Source organism: Achroia grisella, unplaced genomic scaffold, assembly GCF_030625045.1.
Source record: "Achroia grisella isolate CSIRO2021 unplaced genomic scaffold, CSIRO_AGI_Agris_v1 utg1573, whole genome shotgun sequence".
NCBI classification, from domain to species: domain Eukaryota; kingdom Metazoa; phylum Arthropoda; class Insecta; order Lepidoptera; family Pyralidae; genus Achroia; species Achroia grisella.
Window position 1 is genome coordinate 2,053,036 of NW_026712655.1, and position 26,898 is coordinate 2,079,933.

The 26,898-nt window shown below is 30.0% G+C and overlaps 1 protein-coding gene across 1 annotated transcript in view; it reads right to left on the minus strand.

Moving 5' to 3' along the window:
• The window catches only part of LOC131841126 (voltage-dependent calcium channel gamma-2 subunit), a 65,738-nt gene that overhangs the window by 6,592 nt on the left and 32,248 nt on the right, over positions 1–26,898 (minus strand). The window contains exons 2-3 of the mRNA XM_059189374.1: positions 4,161–4,284; positions 2,996–3,234 (exon numbers count right to left, since the gene is read on the minus strand). Of these exons, the coding sequence (XP_059045357.1) occupies positions 2,996–3,234; positions 4,161–4,267 (346 nt within the window). The 5' untranslated portion in view covers positions 4,268–4,284. The remainder of the gene's footprint in view (positions 1–2,995; positions 3,235–4,160; positions 4,285–26,898) is intronic.

Here is a 26,898-nt window from a genome sequence, read left to right on the forward strand (position 1 = left end):
ATAAATTCATCTATCTTATAATAGGCTTTTTTACATAACATTTGTTTAATATAAGATTTGAATTGCCTCTCTGTAAGATTTAGCGTAGACTCTGGCAGTTTATTATAGAATCTTACGCAATTACCATAAAATGAATTACTAACTTTGTGTAGACGGCATTTAGGTAAAATTAGCTTATTTTTATTGCGTAAGTTTCTACTTGTACAGTCTTTAAGTTTCTTGAAACTATCTAAGCTTTTCCTTGTATACATAATATTTTCATAAATGTACTGTGAGGCAACGGTGAGGATATTTGATTGTTTAAAGCATTGACGTAATGACTCTCTAGAACCCATACCATAAATAGAACGTATGGCTCTCTTTTGTAAAATAAATATAGTATTTATATCGGCAGCTTTACCCCATAGCAGTATGCCATATGACATAATGCTATGGAAATAACTAAAGTATACAAGTTTTCATAAGTTAAAGGCGGATTTATTTACAATAATGAAAATATAATTAATAATTAATGTTCCATATAAGCATACTATAGAATTACTAGCCACTAATAAAAGTAACATAGAAAATTTAAAAATATAAATACTAAAGTGATCATATGTAAGCGCAGAATGTCCTTTACGTTTACCCTATAATAATATTTATCTACGTGCCTTCTATGTAAGCATTAAACTTGAATGATAATTCTAAGTGTATATATTATTCGTCTCACTGGTAGTAAAAACAGACAATAAAACGTTATTTGTATTATAATATAAATTTTAATATGTGTGTTTAAAGTGAAGTTTATTGAGAATAAACTAAACAAATAACTATAAAGTCTATATCATATGCATGAAAACTACATTTAAGTTTTCATGCATATGATATAGATATTGATAATAGATAGTATAGATATTGATAGTAGATAATAGATAGAATGATATAGATATAGATATTGCATATGATATAGATATAGTTTAATGAGATATTATAATAATAGTAGTAATAATATCTAATCACAACGCCATCTAGTCCCAAACTAGACAGATCTTGTATAATGAATATTGAACAAGATACATTTTATTTTTATAAACAAATGTATTATATATCTTACCCAGACCGATAAAAAACTCATACTGATGAATACAAACGTTTGTACCGTGCGAGGAATCGTACTTATGACCATCGGAAGTAATGCGGTGTACTAAACCGTTAGACCACCGAAGCCAGAGATATTCCTTTATAAGAAAGGGTAGAAACGTATCTAATTCAATTCTATGTTCGCTTTATAAAATAAATCTAAAATCCAATAAGTTCCTTTTTGAGATCGTCTAAAGACCGTTCTGAATCAAATGAACAAATAGCAACAATGTCAAAGATACCGTTTGAGTTTAGGGTTTTTTTTATAACTGTACTGGAAAACGAGATACTTGCCGGCTGTCCTAGTGGTTAGTGCCAAGCTACACTTGGATATACATCATATGTAACGTCTGTGGTATCACTCATACCTTGCCATAACGATGGACAAACATGGGGTGAGGATAGGGGTTTGTTAGTAATGTGAATTGGTGACCCATTACATGCAATGTACCATGTCAGGTTGACCTCCACGCGGTCTTCCCTGGAAAACATCGTTTTAAATTCCTGGTGAATTTGTCACGATGCTATATTACCTAACCTACTTCAAACTAACCTGACTTCATACTTATTTTATTATTCATCCATCTATCATAGGTGTTTGGTACACTTTACTGGCCTAATAACCTCATTGTTAGCAATGTACCATGTCAGGTTAGCCTCCACGTGGAAATCATCCTCTTAGAAACGATTGTGATAAACTGACTTGACCTCATGCTTATCTTATCATCCAACACTGGTGCACTGGTCCATTATCATCCATAAAAACTATTCGATTCGATTATTCGATTCCGAGTTGTTTTCTTTATATAGTGAACTGTTTTGAAAAGAAATCAAATACTTTCTCTTTATATATATACACATCAATGCGTATAAAACCTTAATCGTTTAATGTCTGTCTTTATATATAAGTATCCGAAGGAACCAGCTTTGCTAAGAAGCAAATGTGTAGTAAATATTGAAATATGCATTTTATTCAATGATATGTCAAGCTGTTTTTCTATGTAAAGAATGTCGGAATTGTATAGATTTATATAAATTATACTATGTAAGTTAATTAAATAGGCGAACACTGTTTAATCGTTTCTAAGGTTGTTTTTTAAATTACGAATTACGAAGAAATTATATAAATGGGGTATTTACCCTATTAATATTATTTAGAAATTCATAAATAATAATATAATGTTAATACATTACTATAAATAATATATTACTATAATAATTATCCTGTTTATAATTTTCTTTTTATTTGAATAAATTTTTAATTAAAATATTATTTTTTTTTATTTTTCTGTCAAATTTAATCACTACTTATATATACGTCAAGTTTGGAAGTTTTCAGGTAAATAATCACATATTATACATTATCTTGGATTATAGTTATAAACACAAATATTATGCTTAGAAATATGGGCAAAACGGAGGCCTATTGCTGTCAAGTCGAGATGTTTATGCGAAATAATTAACAATAGCCAGAGGGTGACTTTATACAAAGTCGCTTTACCTTGTTATACTTGTATTTATACGGCCAAATACTAGTAGATGTTTACATGTCTACATTACACTATAAATATAGTATATATATTAAGTAGTACTTAGAAACAGATGCAGTAGGTTTTTTATTTATTTTGTTAAATAACATTTGAAATTTATATTGAAATGTATAATGACTTTCTTTCGTGTTGGTCAGCTTTATGACCTTTCAAAGTTTAGTGTCTACAAAGTTACGTAGAAACTATGGTAATAATAAAATTCATCTTAATAGTTTGTTAAAATTTACAGCATTAATTGATATTTAGGCAAATTCATTTTATAATTATTATCCACAAAAATAAAATACAAGCAGTGGATTATATAATAGATTAAAAATACTTACGGTCTGTGTGACAAATCCTCCATAAACCAGAGACTGTGTGTTTTGCAACCAAGCTGTACTTTCCCGTGCCATTGTAAGCTGGGTTCAGCATATTCTCTTGTGTGTGAAGCCAGTTGTTTGTTGAGACAGCAACTAGAACTGCTACGACTGCTGTACCAGCTGACAAAGGCGTGAGTAGCCAGAGACAGGCCACCGAAGAGTCAACTTGGGCAATCAGTGTTGGAGAAGGAGGTGTAGGCCTGGAATTTATAATAAAAGTATTATACAATCTTCTTCATATTATTAACTAGAGCAGTTTTAGTTATATACACAAAAAAATAATGACTTGTACACACGACCCTTCCTCAGAAATCGCTCTGTAAATGATGTAAAAAAACCACAGATACGTTCAGTGATTTTTAAGATTATCGCCAATATAGTTACATATTAGACAGTTTTGAATGTTCATTTCTAATACTAATAATGTTGTTAAAATAGTAATAGTACTATATCTTATTACTTTAGTTCTAGATGACTAACCAGAGGTATTATCAGCTGTTATGATGAAAGCAATGCTTGAAAATACCCCAATTTTTTTCTGGATATAGTTATTGAATGCAACGAAGTAATATTTTTTAATTAATATTAGCGATTCCGTTACCTAAGAGTAGGTCAGTAAAGTAGGCAAATAAAGTATTTTTACAAGTTGAATAAGATGGAGGAAAAACAAACTTTTTAGTGTTGTAATTCACTGTAATAATATTCTTCATAATTATACTGTTGTTTAATGTGATTATACCTACAAACATCATAACTAGATTAACCATGTGTGTTATAAAAATAACCAATTGTTAATTAGTAAGCGATGAGCTTGTATGGCTTATACCATATTCAGGTTGATGAATGTAAAATAAGTAAGATATCTGTATGATCCGATTCAGTGTTAGCTTTCTATACATTTAAAATCTCATGGTTTACACCCTCAATATAACTATGGCAATCTTACTTTCATTTTTTTATTTTATTACAGTTAATATTACATTTATGTCTTAATTTCTTCGCGTCTTTAGCAGAAATTTGGTAACAGCGAACAATAACCACCCTTGTATTTATTAGCCACTGTGGCTAAATTTGTTTGTCCCTATAGACTGATACTTTGTGCTAATTGTTGTTAAGTTTCATGTACCTGGGCGGGCGGCGGCTGGCGATGGCGCCGCTGAGCGTGGGCGCGGGTTGTGCGCGCGCTCCCCGCGGCAGTGAGGCATGCACGCACTGCGCACCCCCGCCCCACATACCTTCCCTTTGTTTCACTGAAAAATAAAACAACAAATATATAAAAATAATTATAATAACATTTTTTTGTCTGTTGGTAGGGGTTGTGTTTATCATCAACTGTCCACTATAGTCCACTGCTGGACATAGGCTTCTCCCAAGGTACGCTACTGGGCATGATTTTCAGCCTTCCCTTCCAGTTATTATCCGCAACTCTACGTATATCTTCAACTAGCTGCGGGGCGTCCTATCCTATGTTTACCAATTCACGCTCTCTACTCTAGAACACGCCTACCGAGTATCAGCACTATCTATACTATCGGATATGTGTTAAAAAACTATTAATGATTGTGTCAAGGAAACAATAACAAAATCTTGCCGGTGAAATTCTATCTATCTTCACCCTCTTCCTGTCACCCATTGTATACAGTTACTGTAAGCTCGTACCAAATCAAGCAATGGGTATTGGGTATTCCAATATCATCCACTAAAAGAAGTGACTAACTAATATACTAAATGCTTGTATCAAATATTAATGTGAAAGAATAACCTAATATTTAAAATAACCCAATCGACCAATACCATAAATTTTTTAAAACCTCCTAATTACATTATTCGTATTCTAAAAATGTATAGACTTTTTATATAGTATGTGTACGGATTACTTCCCTGACAAATGACTCCGAATGACAAATTACCCATACCAGTGAAATTGATACAAAAACAATTCAATTTCCAGAATGTAAATACTGATAACCTATGGAGGGGTAAAATATTACCACAGATACACAATAAATAATTGGAATTTGGTGATCGCTGGAAACACTGAGAAATTATATGAATGTTCCATACCTACCTATATTAATTTTTGCAACTGTGAAATCACTAGTATTTCAATTGATCAACGAGATTGTAAAGTCGTTTTATGTTAATAATTTCTTTAAACAACGAAATTTATGACTACATTAAATTATTAATATTAAATAGTAATTACAAAATAGTAAATAATAGATCTAGCAATTAGAATTGTTTAGTATTAATTAAAAATTCAAATCGATATTAGATTTAGTGGTATGATTAGGGAAACTTCTCCAAATGGGTAGTTATTCCTTAATTACATTACAGACCCAAGCCCTTTCATTTAATTGATCTATTGAGTTTTAGTGCACGCTTTATGGAAAACGTGTGAGTTAATCTAATTAAATCCCAGGTAATTAATCTTATTATTATTCGAAACTGCCTATGTATGATTAAAATTGAATTCATTAGATTAATTACGGAGCTTTTATGCTGCTATATAATTAATATTTACGGAAATATATTATTTCGTGAATAGAAAATAAAATAACTATTAAATAACGAATATATACCACTATACAAACCTTTACTATATTTTTGGTCTATACATTTTAATTTTTAAGTTTTTAAGGGATAATTCTAGATCTACTGAACCGATTTAGAAAATTAATCTAATGAATTTGCGCGAGACAGCTAACCATAATACATATATAGACGAAATGTTACGAAAATGAAAGATATACAAACGATAATTCAATTAATACTAATCAATATTTATAATTATTTCAATTTTTTACAACTAATACATTGGTTGTTTTTGATTAAGAAGATAGAACTCTACTATAATAAAAGTCGTGCGAAGCCAGGGCAAGATGCTAGTCATTTACACACACACGAGTAAAAGTGTAATTTTTAAAAATTACACTTTGACGATATGAGACCGTAAGTGGAATACGGAAATTACGTGATCCCGTTCATTTCTATGCGGACAAGACAAATGGTATAATTCCGATCCCTCGGGATCCACTGGCCGGCGAAACTCAGCAATTTATGACCTTCCCATGATTTGATTTAACTTATTGTGTAATTTATTGTATCTTTTATAGATTTCGTATATGTTCATGTATGTATTATGATACACATATTATAACGATCCCACATCCAATATATTCGACTCGTCTTTATTCAATTAAAAAATTTTTAGTTTTTTATCTATAAGTCCTTTATTATGTAACTGGAATGGCAAACAAGGTACCAGCCACCTAATGGCAAGTGGCAACTATCACGCCATCATGTCACGCCTATGATATTTGCCATTTATGCTTTGCTATTCAGAAAGACTCATCCCGTCTGTAATTAACCTGATATATATTCTACAGAATTAGCTTCTAAAGCAAGCAACTTGGTGCCTGACACTAACAAAGGTAAACACCTTTATCTCACCTATACATCTAATGACTGTCAAACTTGAATTTGTCGAGATAGTCTACATCGCTAACTCTGGTCTTATTTACGTAAGCAGCTGAGGAAAAGTCATAAAGTAAGGTAAAAAAAATATTAAAATTGTACAAGCGTTTTCAGTCCGTGATATAACTACTAACTAAAATTATTAGGCTATATCTGAAAAATATAATTATTAACATTTTAATTACGTAACATTTAAAAAATGTTTTTGTTTGTTTTTTTAGAAAGTTTAATTACTTTTTAAACCAGCCTTATTAATTAATTACCACTTGATACAAAATAATTATTTACAGTATTTATTAACAGGGTAGTTAGGCATTGTCAATGGTTGGTATTGTAGTGAACCTAACACTCGCCATGCCTAATCCGAATCAGCAAGGGGAAGCCTAACATCACCTCACGAATTAGTTTGGTTTGACAATTAGTAAATATAAATTAAAACTGAAAAATTGTTGAGATATTTATTATGTTACAAGTTTGCTACATACATTTAATGCTATAAAGATACTGACTGTACGAAACTAGAGGCACTATAGTATTGACACCAGTATTACATTGTATTTTAGAGAGAGCTATCAGAACTTTAAATATATTCTTACGATAATGACAAATAGATGGAAAATTCTAGTAACATATCATGCTAAGTACAGAGATTTAACAACTATATTAATATACGTCAATACTTGTGTACTAGTAAAGGCAAATTTATTAATGAGACTACTTTACTGGTAAGATACAAATATTAACATTACGTAAATATATTTCATTTGCTCATTAGTATAGTGCTTTGGTTCGTATAATGATCGTGAATTGTGTATATCTCAACAAATGTATAAAATTATTAACCAAGTTTTTATCTGAGTTAAAATTATCAATTTCTTTTCTATTATTGGTGATAGGTAGTTGAGTAATAGTTGTTTTATCCACTTCAGTTTATATCGGCTTTGTGAAGATGATTTTTTTTATAAGTAACAACATCGTATGTAATTTAAATTGTTGCATCTACTTGTTGTCTAGATCTAGTAAAGTTTTGTCTTTATTCATATGTCAGTGTAATCATAATACATTATTAATTTGAGTAATGAAAAATCTTAAAAAAAACTAAAATGCTAATTTATAATAAGTCCTTTTAACAGTAATATTGATAGCTTTGCCATTACAACAATAATTAAAACTTGTAACTTCTATAATACCTCCATTAATTATTTTTAAATGTTACGTCGAACTTTATCGTGTTTGATGTTTAATTAAAATAAGTCTTATTTTTTGTTATTCTTATAATTAAGCGATAAAATTTTAAGCTAATTAGAAAAATGTTTCTAAAGAAAATATTGGTAAATTTATAAAATATAGTCATTTAAATATTTTTTTTAAATTAGATTGGAATATAAATAAATTGTTTGAATAAACTTAACCTTGCTTTTTTTCTAATTATACCATCATATTCACAATTAAGTGTTAATCAGTTATTAACTCTTATTTGAATTGATTATACCTATATACCTAATATATGTATATTTACAAGTCTCTATGTGTGCTTATATGAATAGTGTATTTATCGGAATTCGTAACATGAGGGTGAATCGCAGACCTTTTGTCGTATCGCTAAACAGAATTCCTGGCGTCCCAGGTGGACATTGATATTCCGGAGTCGTGTCCCGCGCTTACCAACAAATTTTGTAAGCTATGTCAGCTTCTTCGCAAAGTTGCCATTTCACAACCCTAAACCCGCAATATAATAACGTTAAGGATGTCTATAATAAAATTCAATTATTCTTTTCCTTTCGTCTGTGCTTTCTGCACAATACTGAACCACGGTTTTTCTATTACAACGGTATTGTTATAGGTTTTGGCTAATCCAATTAGCTTTGTGAGTGGCGTTCCCTCTGGTAACTACGTAATCGAGTGGCTGAGCAATGAGGAAGTTTTATATATAGACACGTAAATAACTAGTTAACTGATCTAATTTTCCAACCCGACAGTCATGTATACAAAGAGTAAGGATACAGTAATTACCACTTGGTAACCAAACATCACAATTTTATACAATTTGCATACTTTCTATAAAAGTCAATCAAAACCACTTACCTAGTATGGCTATTTCAATGTTATTTAGGGGTATTTCATAAAATACATGATATATTATTAAGATAGAACAAATTAATGTTGAAAGGTATGTATGTATTCACTAAGCATCAACTGCCTATCTGGAGCTCCTACGAGTAGAAATGTAATTAGTACGTATCCACGTCTATACTAGAAGGAAGTATTTGATTAATTGGAAGGAAAACTATTGAATTCATATCACATTGATACGTGTGAAATTGATAGCAGTGCAAACTTTAGCACATGGTAATAACATTATAGTATACATATATTTAATTGTACTTCGTAAACGTTTACCATTCTGAAATAATATCGAGTTTCGGATAATAAGTAAGTAAGTAAGTAGTGCAGCTGTAATTAATAATAACAAAAAAAATCGCGAATTATTATTGTTCAGTATTTCGAACTTCTTAGTCTAAGCAGGTTGTATCACCGGCTTGCTTACTGGAGCAAAAAGCGCTTGGCAATACTGGCCACAAATAAAAACATGTGGCCATTTAAATTTCGAACATAGAATAAAAAATCAATTAAAAATAAGAACTGGAATAAAAAGGACGCTCAGTATTTTTAACTATATAAAAGAAGAAAATTATTATTGTAACTATTATAATATAATTATTTTTTATGAAAATATACACTCTACGAGTGCGTGGCCACTAAACAGTACTACACATCGGAACGTTCCTGAGCAAAGGTGAGTAAGTTTGTTGTTACATTGCTTACTTTAAGATGTTCGGAGTGTGGAAAACGTTCTTCTAGTTGAAATCGTATTTCTATTGCCCTTTACATTAATTATTTTCTTTTTAAATAATACAGTCCACTCTCTATTTTATTTATTATTTTATAAGGATTCGTAATCCAACAATTGTAGTATTAGGACGTACTTACGTATTTTTTTTAGTAATAAATATATGCGATGGACTATCTCGACTTATATATGGACACTGTTAAAAAAATTCTCTATATCAACTTATATTCGGATTGACTCGTAAGCCAGCGGTAGGCTTAGACCCTGTCTATTTAGTACCTAAACGACTTATTTGAATCCAGTGCGACTCTACTATATTTGGACATGTTAAACATTGCTTTTACTATGTAATATTATATTATCTGTGCTTTTACCAAGACTCGACGAATGACAATGGTTCTAACTACCCCATCTTGGATTACAGTGTTTTGAATACACAAAATTACAAACATATATAAGAAACAGATGTATATACAAAATCGAATAATATCCAATTGTTCATATTTCTAATAGAAAATCCCAAGTCAGTATTATGTTATCTGTGGTAAAACCAATTTAAATTTAGCAGAAAATGATTACTTATTGCTTTGTGGTAACAACAACCTATAATCCCATTGTGATAGGAAAGCCTTATTTATACAATATCTTTACAGCCGTCTGAAATGTAATAAACCGCTTCAGAAGGAACAATTAAATTCTGAAATCATAGATCAGATACAAAGCATTTTAACGATATTTATGAATTATTAACTGTTAATTGCAACTTAATCTGTTTTCTTTGAGGTAAAATATGGCCCATGTCCGTGCTTGTTATACAATTTATCCTAATGTCAAATTTAATTAAGATCTATGCAGCCTTTTAGCAAGCCAACGATAACAAATCGATAGACATACTTATGCATTTATATAATATTAGTATGGATTATCTAGGCCTGAATTTTCACGGGTATACTAATGAAAAAAAGGAGTTCTTTTATATTTTTCACTTAATTGTACGATTTTACAAATACTATATAAATAGATGTCGTGGTTTTGAAGTGATGATTCTACTCAATCATTCGGCTATTAATGATTAGTAAATTACAATATTTATGCAATGGTAAATATAATTCTATTAAATTATACAAACATTAATTAACTTTCTAATTTATTTCAGAACATCATTATAGAATGTTTTAAAATTTGTATCAAATAAATTACAAAGTTAAATTTTATCTCTGTATAATTTAATAAAACAAAATCAAATATTAATTTTGTTGTCACTTATATGCTTGAATGAGTATTTTCGTACACAAGAACTTTGGGATAATGTTTATTTTGTATTATACATATGATTTTTAAAAGAGAACCTTTTTCGGGTCTGATTATTTATGGAAGTTCAGTTGGGTCAGTATCGGATTATTCAACACGTAGTTTGTGATCTCAAGTATTTCGTATATTTATAAAATACAGTACTTATCGCAAACACAATGGCACTAATATTTTTTTTATTGTACTAATTTAATTAATAATCTACTATATTTAATTTCTATTCTACCTGCCTACCCCGTAAGATGTGGCATGTAAAGAGATATTATTATATACATAACACAGTAAGTAATAGGGCAATTTATAGTTTTTTATACTTTTAACGGCACATCAAACACTAAAATTTTAATCAGGCTGGGCACTACCAGTTTCCTTCAATTAATGAGGAAAGGAGCCTCAAATTAAAGCAAATTGCGGGTCGTTGATGTAATTGTAGACAAAGTTCCTATTTATATTTATTTTCCTAACTACTGCCAACGCCTTTAGAATTCATTTGAAAGAAATAAAGATCCAAGTTTATAGTAATTACTTTTAAGATCGTCCTTCAAGTGGGATTTATTTTACTTTCATTAATTACATTTCAATTTGAATTAAATCAATTAACAAGCTGCTGCTTTACTAATGCATTCATTAATTTTAAATTTACAAATGACTACTAACTATTACTCTGTCTGCGCTGAATTTGACGCTTATTTGTAGATATACTATTAATTATTGTGTATACCAACATGTAAAATTAATTGCATAGTCCATTTAGTATTATATGTTTTACGAAGGATATATGTACTTTTAGCTGGAATGTATTACTGCTGGACATGCGTCCGTCATATTGCTATAATTATGACTATAACTGTAGAGCTTATGATTTGCAAAACCTTAAACTAGTTTTGTGATGACTTTTTAAATTATATATACCTAATTTACAAATTTTTTTGCGTACCCGGCATAATAGTTTTCCGATGAAAATTGTTGTACTTAATCCCAGTTGAATTCACCATGATAGGTTTGGTGTCTTTTTCATTCTTCAATGTTATTCTAGCCTAAACTATTTATTACTATAAAATCACTATTATATTATCATCCACACAAAGAATTTGAATTATTATCCGGTTCAATTTAGTTAACCCAGTAAAAAAATCACAATAATATTATGACTAATTCGCCTGTTATAATAAAAACTCCGTTTTTGACTGGCCTCCGTTTTCGGGCTTCAGAAGGTACTTTTATACATTCGTGAAACTTTTATCGATTCGTACAATTATTGAACTTATGTAATATTGTAATTTATACAAATTATTGTGTAAAATCGGTCAAACTTGTGCATGCAAAGAACACACATAACACACGTTTCACGAATGTATAAAATTAGGTACATTGTAAGAATTGAAATATATATATATATAAAAGAAATAGGTAACGAAAACAAGTATATGTTTTCGTTATCTCTTCTTTATGATGTAAAATGTAGTTTCATTTCTTAATTATGTAATAATGAGAAAATTCAGTGAAATAGTGAGTATTAGAAATGTTGCGATTATCCGTGCATGTCAAGATAATAAATTCCGTTTCTGAATATACAAAGTGAAAAGAGCTGTTTTATGTCTATAGTAGAGTTCGTAAATCGACAAAATTGGCAATATTATGATAAAAGGTCACATTGAAAGCAATACAATAGAAGATATAACCTGAGGCACAAGTAAAAAAGAATACAAGACAAGAGGAAATTGCGATTCAGATGTATTTACTGTTATTACCTTTTTAACTTTATTACTCGCATTTGAAATCTATTATGACAAATTTCAAGATATTTCATTACATAAAAGATAGCCCTTTAGATTCTGAAGTCAAATAAGGAAATGAAGCTATGTGATATGGGAAGCATGTATGCCTAATAATGCAGTTTAAAATATTATATTTTGCAACACAAATTAAGACGAGGTATAAGGTATATTTGATTTCACTTAATTACCCAGGATTAATTTTCTTAATTAACAGCATTACGTCCTTATAATGGCAAAAGAAGCTATTTAAATTCACATATTTCAAAATTTTAATAGGAAATTACGGTTTCAAATTGTTTTTACGTATACATAAAAATAAGTGTAAAGCTAGATTTGCTTTAGAAGTCGACGTGATACACTGAATGAGTGTCTAGTCGTGACGATCAAGGGTTTTCCCATTTACCGTCATTTCCAGATTACTCACTTAGGACATTTTTAATAGGGATGAAATATGGCAAAGAGATGAAGCTCATAATCTAGGTGCATTTAAATCAAAACCCTTCGTTTTGAATATCATATATCATACATAATTGATTTCATTAAAAATGCTATATTATGTATGTAACTTTCTTTCTTCGGCACTCTGCGAATCTTTGATGTTATCCAAATTCAATTACGCCGACGCGTTTATAGTACAGAAAGTTTTTGCTAGGTTTTATTTTACTATAGCATTTCTTTATTTATTTAATTGATAAAATCTGATAGAATATGCAAACTATACTTCTATACTGTATTATTTGGAATAATTAAATGTAAAAACCTATTTCACTTAATTGATAAATATCGATTTTACAATCGTAATGAGGGTCAGCCGCTCCGCTGTTTCAGAATGATATATTCACTATTTAACACTAGGTTTAATGGAGGTTTAAATATTGAATTCAATGGCAGTACCTAAATGCTTTTAAACATAGATTATTTATTCACCTATGAACTCATTATAAAATAAATACATATAGAGCATATAAAGAGTACAACTACTTATATATAATACACTACTTATGCACATTACATACATAAAAATATTTATTATATGACAAGTGTCTTCTTTATATTTATAATTAACCTACAAATTACGTTACACATTAATGTCCCCATTGCGAGCAATTCGACTGTAAATTCCATCCGTTAAGCAAATAGAACAAAAAACAAACTTACCTAGTAAGTTGATACTGAATATCTAACTTTGAGCCTACTCTCGCCTAGAAAGCGTTGGTGTTAAGAGGCTAAGAGTTACTCTCCTAGTTACGGAAACTTTTGGAAGTCACTTCTTATAACAGATCAACAATAATTATTGGAATAATGTACTTAATATTTTGTATTCAGTTGTGACTAATTGGAATTATAACTCGGAACTCATTTACTGATATACTACAAAATAAGTTAGCGCTTTAAAGTATTTGCAATGTAATCTATTTTTCGAATGAAGTAAATATAAATTAAAAAAAAACATATCGTTATCTCAAAGTTTAAGAAAATACTATCATTTAATTAACATAATAATAATAATAAAGCCTTTTATTTCCATATCCATCCAGAAGTTTGTACAAATAAAAATAATTTTTTTTTTTATTTAATTAACATGATAAGCGGAAATACTTTACATTAACAACTACGTTGTATTTATAGTCACAATTATTCATCAAAGAAGTTACCTATTAAAATGATAATTATTCCATCTAAATTATTATACGTAAAAACAAAGAAAGGAACTTCAGAATATATATTATTAATCTATCAAAAGTTGTTTATATATATATGGCTGTATTTTGACAAACAAAGTCAATTAACTTTTGTTTTTGCGCCTCCGAATTATACAACAGTACTTAAATTACTATTAGTATTGTACATAATTAGTTTTTTTTTATATTACTCTGTAAAAAAATACATAAGTACTTACGGTAATCACTTTCATATTTATTTTCATCGTGTCCTGTATAAAATTAAATAAACCACATATAATTTAGTACAAGTGACGTTAGACTTATCTCAGCAGTGCCGGTTACTTTATCATGCTCAACTAACTCTTGACTGAATACTCACGACTACAGGTGTGTGAAACATTATTAGTAGTGTTACAATTTTAGAATGGCAATCATTATATATTATTATCAGTTTTCACTCTTACAGTTTGTATCTACATTATAAATATGTACCATTTTTTATTCGTTGTTTAATTCAACTTACACATATACCCATCAATCATCCACAAATTGATATGTGGAATATTAATAATAAATCTGGACAACTGAGATAAATACTTAGATACATTTTTTCTATAAATATATACGCTATATACATAGAAAATACTGAGACCGATTCAAACATGAACATTTAAAAATGAATACAAATGTTTGTACCGTGCAGAAATGGAACTACGACAATTGAAAAAAAAAAACTATGTGCTAAACCGCTGAACTACCGAGACCGTGGATGGTATTGTTGAAATAACTTATACATATATTTAAATAGACAGTTATATATAAATACTTTAAATAAAATTTAAGTAATGCTATATAGGTATATATACATATACATATATTGCATATCCTTCTTTTTTTTATTTCCTTTTTGTAATTATTTGTTTCTTTTATGCACAATAAAGAGTTTTATTATTATTATTATTATATATAGGTATTACAGGCGGAGACAAATGGACAGCAAAGTTGTGAAAATTATATATATCTTTATAATTAACTTTTTAATGCTTCACATTATTGCTTATTTATTGGCACAACTAATGAAATATAATACGTAACGTTTATACAAATAATACAAGACGAAAATAAAGATTTCTTTATTAGATGTATGTGGTATACAGAGCGCTTTATTAAATTTTAACTTCCTATCCACAGCTTTGTTTGCATAGGATAAGTATACTGTTTATGTAGTTTGTTGATATAAACCTATACAATGGACGTAGCAACATATAAATTTCATAAAATTACTAAAATACGTATGAATATTACAATATGTAGCAGCAAACTTGAGATTTACTTAATGCTATTGTATTGTACAATAACATTGGAAGCACAGTAAAGATGACGAAAACTATAAGTAATCACTGTGTATAATCATAGTGTATGCATTATAGTTGGAATTTTATTAAAAATGGAAACGCAATAAAAATATGAAGGAAGAGTTTAAAATGCTGGACTTCGACCAAGTAACCCACTGGTTTATGAACAAATAAAACATTAATGTTTAAGAGAAACCATATTTTACTAATCTTATTCCTCTTTTGTGATATTATTATAAGAAAATATACTAGTCTATTATTATAGTCTAGTATACTAGTAGTTCGTTTTTATAGAAATAGAATTATAAATTATAATCCATAGACCCTATCGTGCAGCGCTAAAAATACAAAAAAAAAATATATATTACATACAACAAAGTGTCGACATGTGAAATTAACAACCATCATTATCTGTTAAACGCTCCAAAGTAGATAAAAACAATAAGCCACTCTTAGCAAGATTGCTTGCAATATCCGCGGCCTGCCGTCATTCGCCCCAAACGTTCCAGAATGTCTCGAATACAAAGTTTCTAATAGTAATGACTGCGATAAACGGAGCCATTAAACATAATTACGGGGGGTGCGATGTCACTAAAGACAAGGGAAAGTCGCCTCATTGAGACACAACTTATAAAAGTCATTACTTCACTTCAAAATTATTCTGATTCATTTTACACCACACACGACACACGAACGTATAGGTTATCAAAAGAATTATTATAATATTTATGTTAAAATACATACATAAAACTTTAGATAGTATCATTTATGTATTTGTTTCTAATGTATAAGTAAAGTGTGACATGAAATTAAAATACTGAATATTCAGCAATAACGAGTGATGGCTCTGTTTGTATCAAAATAATACTAAAAATTTTCTAGTAATTAAATTATCAAAAATATATCAGGTATATAACTAAAACTTATTAATGCTTAATCAATGTATATATAATAATGAACCGACTGATATATATATAATTATTAAGAGTATTTACATTTAATATATCGTGTAGAATCGGTAAATAATAATCAAGTATATATGGTCTATCCGTTGTCTGAAAAACAGTATATATATATTTTGACTTGCGTAGATATTATAAGGAACGTTTCTACAAAAATGCAGTTATGTATAAAGAATAAACCCGCGTTCAAACTGTAAACTCATAAAAATGCTAACGTAGTATCTCATCTCTCCCTCCGCTGGTGGTGCAACGGACAGTTTACAGAAACTGAGTCAGTAAACATATCAGTGTCACCGCCGTACCCACGATACCGACTACCATATGATTAAGTACTATTTTATCAATACATACTAATTCTGGTACAGTAGTAATGATTTTATGAATATGAAAGTGTTTCTGACTGTCGTGACATCACGTTTCAAATTCTAATAAATGTAAGTATATGACACAAAATTTAAACTGTAATATTAATAAATAACTTAAAAATATTCACATAATATTATACATCCGAAAGTTTGTGAGTATGGATGTATATTACTGTAAATTTCCGTCAAGTTCAGTTCAACAGTTTTTATGTTAGAGAGTAACAAATATCCATCTATCCATCCTCATAAACTATCGCGTTTATAATATTAGTAAAATTACACTGACTGGTAAAACGCTGTGGCAATCGGTAGCTGTAGCTAAAACAGAGTTTGTTATAATGATCGTATTGCCATACAAAACTTTTTTATTATTTCTGGACTTTAGGACATCTCTAAGATTTTGAATTCTAGACGCAAGATGAGCTTAAAGTAGAGCAGAGCTCGGAGAGCGTATTTAGCGAGTCGACGCAGATGTCACGGCGGGCGGTACGCGTTCGCTAGGCGCCTGCAATTTATTTAATGTGGCCCCGCCTACGTTTTACGACATTTTTTTTCACCCAGCGATGATGATACCGTCTCATCTTATTGAGCTGTTTGCCTCACTTCCCTGGGGAGATCTTTTATTAAGTGACGGTGCTTTGCAGTTCTCGTGGAGCGTTTATTTAACACGAAGAATTTTACTCCACTTTTGTCGCAGTCAATAAAAATGTATTTTTATGACGCGAACGCGACGTGTTATGTCATAAATCCACATTTTGCTTTAACGATATGAGATATACATAATATGTATGTGTGCTTGCCAAAGAATATAATTCTTTAAGTATAACTAGACTAGAAATGTTTTAAATTTGAGTAGATTCCATTCTCCTTTCTCTCCCCTGTTCTGAGTGAAAAAGTAGTCATATTCCGAAAGATATACATAAGTAGGTATTTTTTATCTTTAGTAGATGTTTGTTTTTGGAGGCTTTCTTAATAGTATAGTATAGTTATACTTTTAGCATTTTTTGTTAAATATAATGCGACTTGGTCTGTTTTTCAGTACTGATAAAAATATTTATGTAACTTATTACAGTATAATTCGGATAACATCAATCAAATTAGTAGTAGTAGTAAAGCGTCCATAGGCGATAATCTCGTTTCGTTTTATACAATGTAGCAACTTTTTATTACATCTTTTATTTATTATTTCTTTTATTTATAATAAATATATATAAATTAAAATAATATTAAATGTTTCATATTCCTTTTCAAATATCCATAGTATTAACAATTCCTATTAAAATAAAACAATGTTACCGCATAATTGACGTTGAAATAACTAATTGTAAAATAATTATGTAGGTAGCCACCAAGAGTTGGCGCGTTGACAAAATGAAATTTCTACGTAAGCTACAGTTTCTAAATAAAGTTTCATATTTACAACTGTTGTTGCAGTTGTGCCGAGTTCCGCTTCATACATTTACAATTACTTTACTAAGTTGATAATTATTTACAAAGGGTTTACGTAGTTATTCACCATAATATTATTAACTACTAGCCCGCCCCAGCATCGCCCGGGTGCTTATTACATTTTATGGAATAATGTATCTTCAAACAGTAAAAAAGTTTATCAAAATAATGAAGCATTGATTCAAAGTTTACTATACTCATAATAAAATCCTTTTCCTGTTTTTGTAATATCAGTATAGATAAAGAAGAAGAAAGGAAAGAACAACTGCAAATCACTTTATGAGAAGAACTAATACGAATGGTATATTCAACCTAATGACGACTATGTAAACATAACTAAAGTGATATATTAAATTAAAACAATTATAAATAAATACGAATTAAAGTCGATTACATTGATTAACGACATATCTTCTCATTGAATGTAAGTATATGTATATATCTAAGAATTTTAACAAATTTAGAATTCCTTACATGCATATAACACCTACAATATATGCTACTTATGTTACAAAACTTCGAAAGAGGTAAATACATTATTATTTTATTAAAATATAGACATTAAAATTAAAGTCAGTTACCTACCTATATCAGTGGTGCGCAACCTATCTTCATTAGCGAACTCCATCTTTTTTGAAAAAAATTGTGGCGACCCCTGAGTAGAGTACAGGTTTTTTTCAATAAACGTAGTTAAAATGAAACTATTTCTGAAATTTCCTTTTATTAGAGGTTTTTACATAACACACAATTTTGTGAAACAATGGTTTTATTTATGCATACATGTGTGTATATATATTTATTAAATAAAAAAATACATTTAAACATTTACGCATAAGAATTAGAAAGTTAGTTTACCTATGTGAAAATATTTATTAGTACGATGCTTAGAAAAAAGTTGATTGACATCACACCAGGTTTACGAGCACGCTATATTTTTTATTGTTATAGCTATATAGTTCTTTAAATTTTCCGAGACCACGGGTTACGCACCACTGATCTATGTGATAGTATTTTGCAACATAAGTATATACAAATTGATGCCGCAGCTAATTCCCATATCCTAACAAATGGAGGTGGTAATGAATTCAAACAACCAGTGTAGGTCCGAATTAATGGGACAAATTCGTTACAGGCTGAGACTAACCACGTTCGTGTTACTGTTACACGAAAGTTTGTATTGATGCTCCCTCCACTTTGGGTTTGCTGGTGAGAACTTTTAAGTGAAACTTAGGTACGTTCCTAATTAGACTTATTAGTTCTTAAATAAATAGACCGATTATAATGTTTTGTTTTTTGCTTGTAAGCTGACGTGATTGAGCTGGCTCTTAGCTACAATTTTTAGACTTTTTATTTATTCGAGGTCACTGTAAATAAAATTGAATATTTAATAATTATTTCAATAGGAAAAATTATTAAGTTACCCGTTGGTAAATAGTAACCTTTGTCAGACCTACAATGAGAGTCACTGGCAGTTTTTATATTCTTTTTATCCATATTCAAAATATGATGTTCTTTATATAATTTTTATTTTATAATACTTCTGTCACTGCGCTCTGCAATAAAAGACGTCTGTTAAAACATCTAACTATTTTCATTAATTTTTACTGGTTATGGGCAAAAATGCTTCAACCTAATACCCAATCAATCTCAATAATGGAATCTCAACGCGGACCGGCCATGTGTGTGCATCGGGAAACCCATTTTCTGCAAGTGGTAGTTTAATCCCAAGTGGAATCCCGCCGATCCCCAAGTTGGCAGGACGTAGCAATTTCGCATCATGGAGCTTCGGCATGAAAATGTTCCTAATCGACTGTGGATTATGGAACTGCGTCGAGTCACCAACGGAATTCACCAGACAGAGGTCAGATTTTCGAAGACTAGACGAACAAACTCGCGCTAAGATCTGCCTCAGCGTTTCGCCCCGCATTTACTCTACAGTAAAATCGGGAAGAACTGCACAAGAAACGTGGGCAAAGCTGCAACTTCAATATGCAGATAAAGGTCTAGATAGACGATTAAGCTTGTTTCTTAACAAGCTTAATCGTCTATCTAGACCTACTGTCTTCAGTACAGTACAGCACACTGGAAAGCCGCTAAACGTGTTCTTAGGTATCTCAAAGGCACGAAAGACAACTTCGATATAAACGTAACGGCCAAACATTCCCTACAGGTTACGTAGACGCGGATTATGGCAACAATCTTGTAGACAGACGCTCTTTTACAGGATTTGTCTACATGATGAGCGGAGCCCCTATATCATGGGAAGCACGCAAGCAGCGCACAGTCGCGCCTTGTAGTACTGAAGCCGAGTATATGGCTTTAGCAGGAGCTTGCAAAGAGGCAATTTACCTCAAAACCCTCATCAGTGAAATATTCGCCGTCACTCATCCAATCGTCATTGATACTGATAATCAAAGCTCCATAAAACTAGCACACAACAACACGTATCATGCACGCACAAAGCATATAGACATTAAACACCACTTCATTCGAGATTCACTAATATCTCATAATCTCATTCTCAAATACATACCTACTACTGACATGATCGCTGACATTTTAACGAAACCTTTAATGAAACTAAAACACTGTAAATGTACCTATTCATTAGGTTTAGTTTAGCTATCTGTATATTGTCTTAGGTTAGGTATTGTATATAGGAATTTGTTAGTGATCTATGTATATATTATTGGTGTCAGGCTTTAGTGTATAGTGTTTAGTTTTATTGTGTACAATTTTAAGTTTTCATATCATTTTACTTATACAGAGTGTTCTCATTGCGGGGGAGTGTCAGACCTACAATGAGAGTCACTGGCAGTTTTTATATTCTTTTATCCATATTCAAAATATGATGTTCTTTATATAATTTTTATTTTATAATACTTCTGTCACTGCGCTCTGCAATAAAAGACGTCTGTTAAAACATCTAACTATTTTCATTAATTTTTACTACCTTCGCCAATAAACATGATAATAGCACTATTGTACTGACAAAATCCGTTCCGACTTCGGGCAATCAATTAATCAATATTAACATTCTGAAAAACATTTTTTGTAGTGTTATATCCTTTTAATCTGTAACTCCATTTTCATAACGTTATTCTTAAATTTAACTTCCCACAGCCCTATAAAATCAGTTTTTGGTGTAGGTCTTACCATATTGACTAGTTGATTTGATAATATTCAATTTTGAGTTTTCCTTCTCTGTCACTTATGTTTTGTATTTTTGTTCCTTAGTTGCTTGTCACTATTCTTTCTGTGTTATGGCACGGAATTGTCTTCTTACAAACGGACCGAATGGAGGCGCAACGTTAGCAAATTAAAACAATACATATTTTTTATCACGTGTTTAAGAAATATAGCTAATATTTCTTAGACACGTGATATGTGGAAGTGTGTAAATACAGATCATCTCTGACAGAGTGTTTAGTAGAGTTTTAATGCATAAGATTTTTCTGTTGAGGTTAAATACATTATGAGAGTATTAATAGACGTCATCATATATATACATCCAAACCACATCACCGTACCAGATGGAGGCAGATGGTGAGGAGCTCTGTCGCCAAAGAAGACAACGAAGAGATACCATCATGAAAGCCACAACCACTCTGTCAAGAGTGAACGACTGAAGAAGAAGAGGACTAGGCATCATAATAATATTATGATTATGGCAACAGTAAACTTTAAGTATTGTCAAAAAGACTCAATATTTAATAATCGGAATTATCACATTGTATTAGTTATATTTTTTCTTTATAGTTCTCACATTTTAGCAAAAATAAATGGCTGTCTGAAATACTCAATAAGGTAATGAAAACATTCAAATATCGACGCTGTGGCGAACGTAACACTTGACTTACCCATATTTTGTTTAAGAATATATAATAACAAACGTGACCCTCAGGAGGCGTATAGGTGTTTATTGGATTCAAGTTTTGGAATTTAAACGTACAATTTTGAACACTTCAGTCATAATGTAGTTGTTATAGATTTTATTTTAAGTTCGGTATGTCAGCATCAGAAACCAAATCAGTATCAATATGATGAACTCGTAAGTGGTATCCGTATAAGTAAATGTACTATAATAATAGTAGTGTGAGTTGCCCTTTAACACGTTGAAGAGCGTGCCACCCACGTATTTCAGTAATGGCGGCCGTTGTAAGTATTTAATTAAATATTACGCGACCGAATAAATCATATAATTGCTTTTAAAAATATGGCATTTTAATTATGTACAATACTATTTTTCTACTAAGATAAGTTGAAAATTTCAAGTTGTAACTACTACGATTAGTTAAACCTAAAATTTAATTAATTTTGTTTGTGCCTTTACTTGTAATGGTGGTTTTATATTATGTCATTTTATAATATTCTATTGATATTATTCTAGATTCACCAAGCGAATTATTCCCTTGTGTAAAAAATGAAAGTTTTAAAATACATAATTTATACTATGTTAATATCCGTTCAGTAATTTTTACTTGCCTATTTTCATAATTTTACAATAATATCCATTTCTGCTTTGATAAACAAATTCAATGAATACATAACGATGGTGAAGTATCGAACATATTTAGTAAACACATGCACAATAAGCCAATGAACAGTGACAAGGATATATTAGAATGAATATTACACATGGGATGTTGTTGGTGCCACTGGAATTTCTAAATTATTGCATGAAGATATTGAAGTAATTATATCAGGAAAGTTTGAAGGGTAATATATCTTGTGGTAGTACACGATATGCCTTTAATATTTAATACTTAGTGAAATATGTAATTACGGATACAAACAAAGCTATGACAGTATCGTTGATGTCATATCTTACGTGAGATGCTTAAGTCGTGTTGTAAAGTGCTTTTAATTTCAAGTAGCACTTTTCATTCGGTAAGCTTTCAGCTGCTTGGTTTTTCTCTTTTAATTGCTTGAAAATTTGTGAAGACGATCACGAAATACTATCGCTAAGTAATAAAATACGCAAACAGACAACATAAAATATGTCGTATAGGACATATTTTTATTTATTTTACTCTTTAAAATAGATAGAAAAATATTAATGTATTCCTTTACAATGAAAAAAAACTTTTTACATAAATATTCTACTAATATTATTACAGCCTAGCTTGTTATCACTGAATCTAGAAGTCTGCGCACTTTATATTAATTGTTTACAGTAGATTAATTATTTGATATATATGCATATATATGATATATATATGACGAGAGTTAGGAAGTATTCTAGATAATTCTTTATATAGATACAGGTTATAGATTTGTATCAATTGATGAAATTAGAAACTTAAAAGTTCATATTATATAAATAATAATCAACTAACTAGTTATTAAGGAAACCTATCAATGCATATATTTACTCATCAAATAATCTCTTCCACAACTCGATCCTATCTCGAAATACCACACTTAATGATATATTCTGATCACGACCTGACCTTCGCCTCTCCTACTGGTGTATTAAATTGCACGTTGAATAACTTTGTACTTTCTCTTCTCATCTTTCCTTTTATATCGATATTATTATGTATTATATACAATGACATAGTGACAGCCATCGTAGGCAATAACCCTCTGAATATGTTTTGATTTATTGTAAGTTATTTCATAGTTGGAGCCCCGGGGCACCGATTATGAGACCGTTTATTTGCAAAGGACCCGTAGGTATATATTTATAACTTTCACAATAAATGTATCTGCTGGACCTTCTCTAAGTAATCGAAACCGATATTAGAACTTGACCGACGCCAATAGTTTACTTATACGAAAGCGGTATTTCAAAAATGGTATTGCTTTGTTATGTTTCTATATTTATAAATATTTTTCACATATGCCAATGATAATAATTATAAGAAAAACATTTATAGAAAAAATATTATCAATATTATTAATTTACATTTTGACAACTCATTTCATCCAAAAACTTAATTAAAGCACAAAAATGACGAGTCATAAATATTCCGATATAACTTCAAAATGTGCGTATAATTTATATTGAGGTACGGAAACAAAAAAAAATGTAGACTTAAACAATTGGAAAAAAACGGAGTTGTTATACAAAGTATCGAAAATTTTCATCACTTGAATAAACAGCAATATTCGTGCTAAAGAAAAAGTTTGAGTAGTACTCAATAAGAATACACTTCGTAGATATTTCGCTTACGGCGCTCGAATGCAAACCATAAAAAAGGAATGTCTGAAAGTTTCGCTATGTAAATATGAAGGTCCCTATATCATTCGTGAAAAATGTACTTCGTGGTTTTTGCATGTGATAGATTTAGTAATATAACATATTACTTTGTAATACGTATATATATATATATTATCTACGTATAATTTGTAACTGTATTTCGAAAAAAAAATCATTTGAATAGTACCTAAAGTATAAGCTCTGACTACTTCAGGAATAGATGGCGCTCATACTGGGTTATAATTATTATTACCATTTCTAAATTACCAATACTCATTACTTTTTTTAAAATTAATATCACCATTATTCTACATAACTGCAAATTATAATAAGAACGGAAATGGATAAGGTCAAAAAATTGAGAATAATTAAATAAATAAAAACGGCTTGCACAAAGACATTCTCTCTCAAATATCGATGCTTTATCGAAAAAAGATTTTGTTTGTTTTGCATATGAAAGTATTTTTTTTATTTTTTGTAATTGGAATGACAAATCATCTTTTTTTATAGTATTTATTATGTTTTACGGCTCTGGATACATTTCTTTTTCAGCCCAACAGGTACATTAAACTTGGATATTTGATTTTTGTTTTCAATGTCCAACAAACGTCAATTACAGCTGTTTCTCGTTAATGTTTAGTGTCGTCATTCCGGAAAACTAAGATGTCATGCTTCTATATCCAGTAATTTCCCTGCCTTATCTCACTCACCCTTCCAACGAGATACGGTACACCATAAGTATTGTACATCTTACAAAGGAAGCTGCTTCGAAGCTGAAATAGGCGAGACAGGAGTACAGATAAAAAAGTTTGTTAAAACAGTTTGAATTAGTTTATTATTTTTCTTAGTCTATTTTTTTTAAAGATACTATTTAGAAAATTAAATTTGATCCAGCTAATGTTAAAGAATGAAAAAAGTGTAATATATTTTCAGTAAATTGCCAATGCATTGTGAAGTTAAATGTATATTATACCATTATACTTAGTAATACAATACCGATAAATTTTAATAAAAAAAAATGTTGTACGACCGAGATAAATTTATTTTTATACTCACGTCCGAGCTAATATTTCACCCAAATAGGTTAAATATAATTGATTTCAATGCTTTGTATGAAATGCGGTCACTTTGGCCATTAAGAACAAACTTCTTATAGAGCAATTGGATACGAATAATATCTATTCTTATAAGATTTTCTTAAAATAATGGATGGGGCGTGTAGGGAGTAATCAATCAAGGAAACTCGCTTTTATACCTAGCCGTGTTAAGAATACGTATACAGTCCGAATAAGTGTGATTATTATGATGAAAGAAACGTATATAATCTGATCTGGTATTACATACTCTCCTCATCTTTTCGTATATAAGCTAATACATGAAATATTACGATGGCGATTTTTTATGTATCCAACTTTCCGTATTTAATGTTCTAAACTACAAAATTGATTTAAACGCAGATTTTTAAGCGATTCTATTTGTATAGAATATATAAATATGTCAAAATTTATATCCATCACTTGAAGGTTGTACTTATTACTGAATTTTATTTTATAATAATTATAAATTTATCGTTCTTTTTTGGATTTTAATTTACCAATGTTTCTCAATCTCATGATTGACGTACATACGCAGGCAATTTTACTACTGACTTTATATGTCCCTCAGGTCAATCATTCATATAGCTGAGGTTAACTGTAAAAGTCATCTGCGTGTGTACTTCAGTCTGACTTAATTAAATTGCCAAATATCTTGTTTTGAAAGCTGTGTTTTGGTTGTGGTATACCTTTTAAACAGCGTTATTTCAGGACAAGAGGCATGACGTCATAGCCCTCTGAAATGGCTATGATGAACTTGATATTCGTAGTGCTGTTTATATATATAGGAACTCCTACCGCTTACTGTCATTACATAAAATAAACGTAAAAATATCTATAATTATAGTAGATTGTACTTTTTTTTAATCTTAGATAAATACATTGTACTATGTTCGCAGCAAAATACATTACAATAATTATGGACAAAGAGCTTCTTAGCTTATAGCTTCATTATAAGAGAAAGAATTAAGAATTCTTTGCGCAAAGTAAGAAAAGTAATTTCTCATTTGTAGCGGATTATGAACTCCGTTATTTTAAGAAATATGAAGCTCACCGGAATTTCTCGTTCCACAATGGTAATAAAAATTACTACTTTTGAGTATCGTAAGTTGTATATTTGCCAATACGTATTCAAACTTTCGAAGATAAATGTAATAGTTATATGTATGTTATGTTACAATTAAGTTATTGTTTGAATCTAAATTATTTGCATTTTACACACATTGAGCGACGACATACGTAGGGTTGCGGGTATAACTAATAACTGGAAGAGAAGGGCTTAAGATCCAGATGTCCAGCAGTGGACTGCAGTAATATGATTATGATGACGTTGCATATATATTGCATATAGAT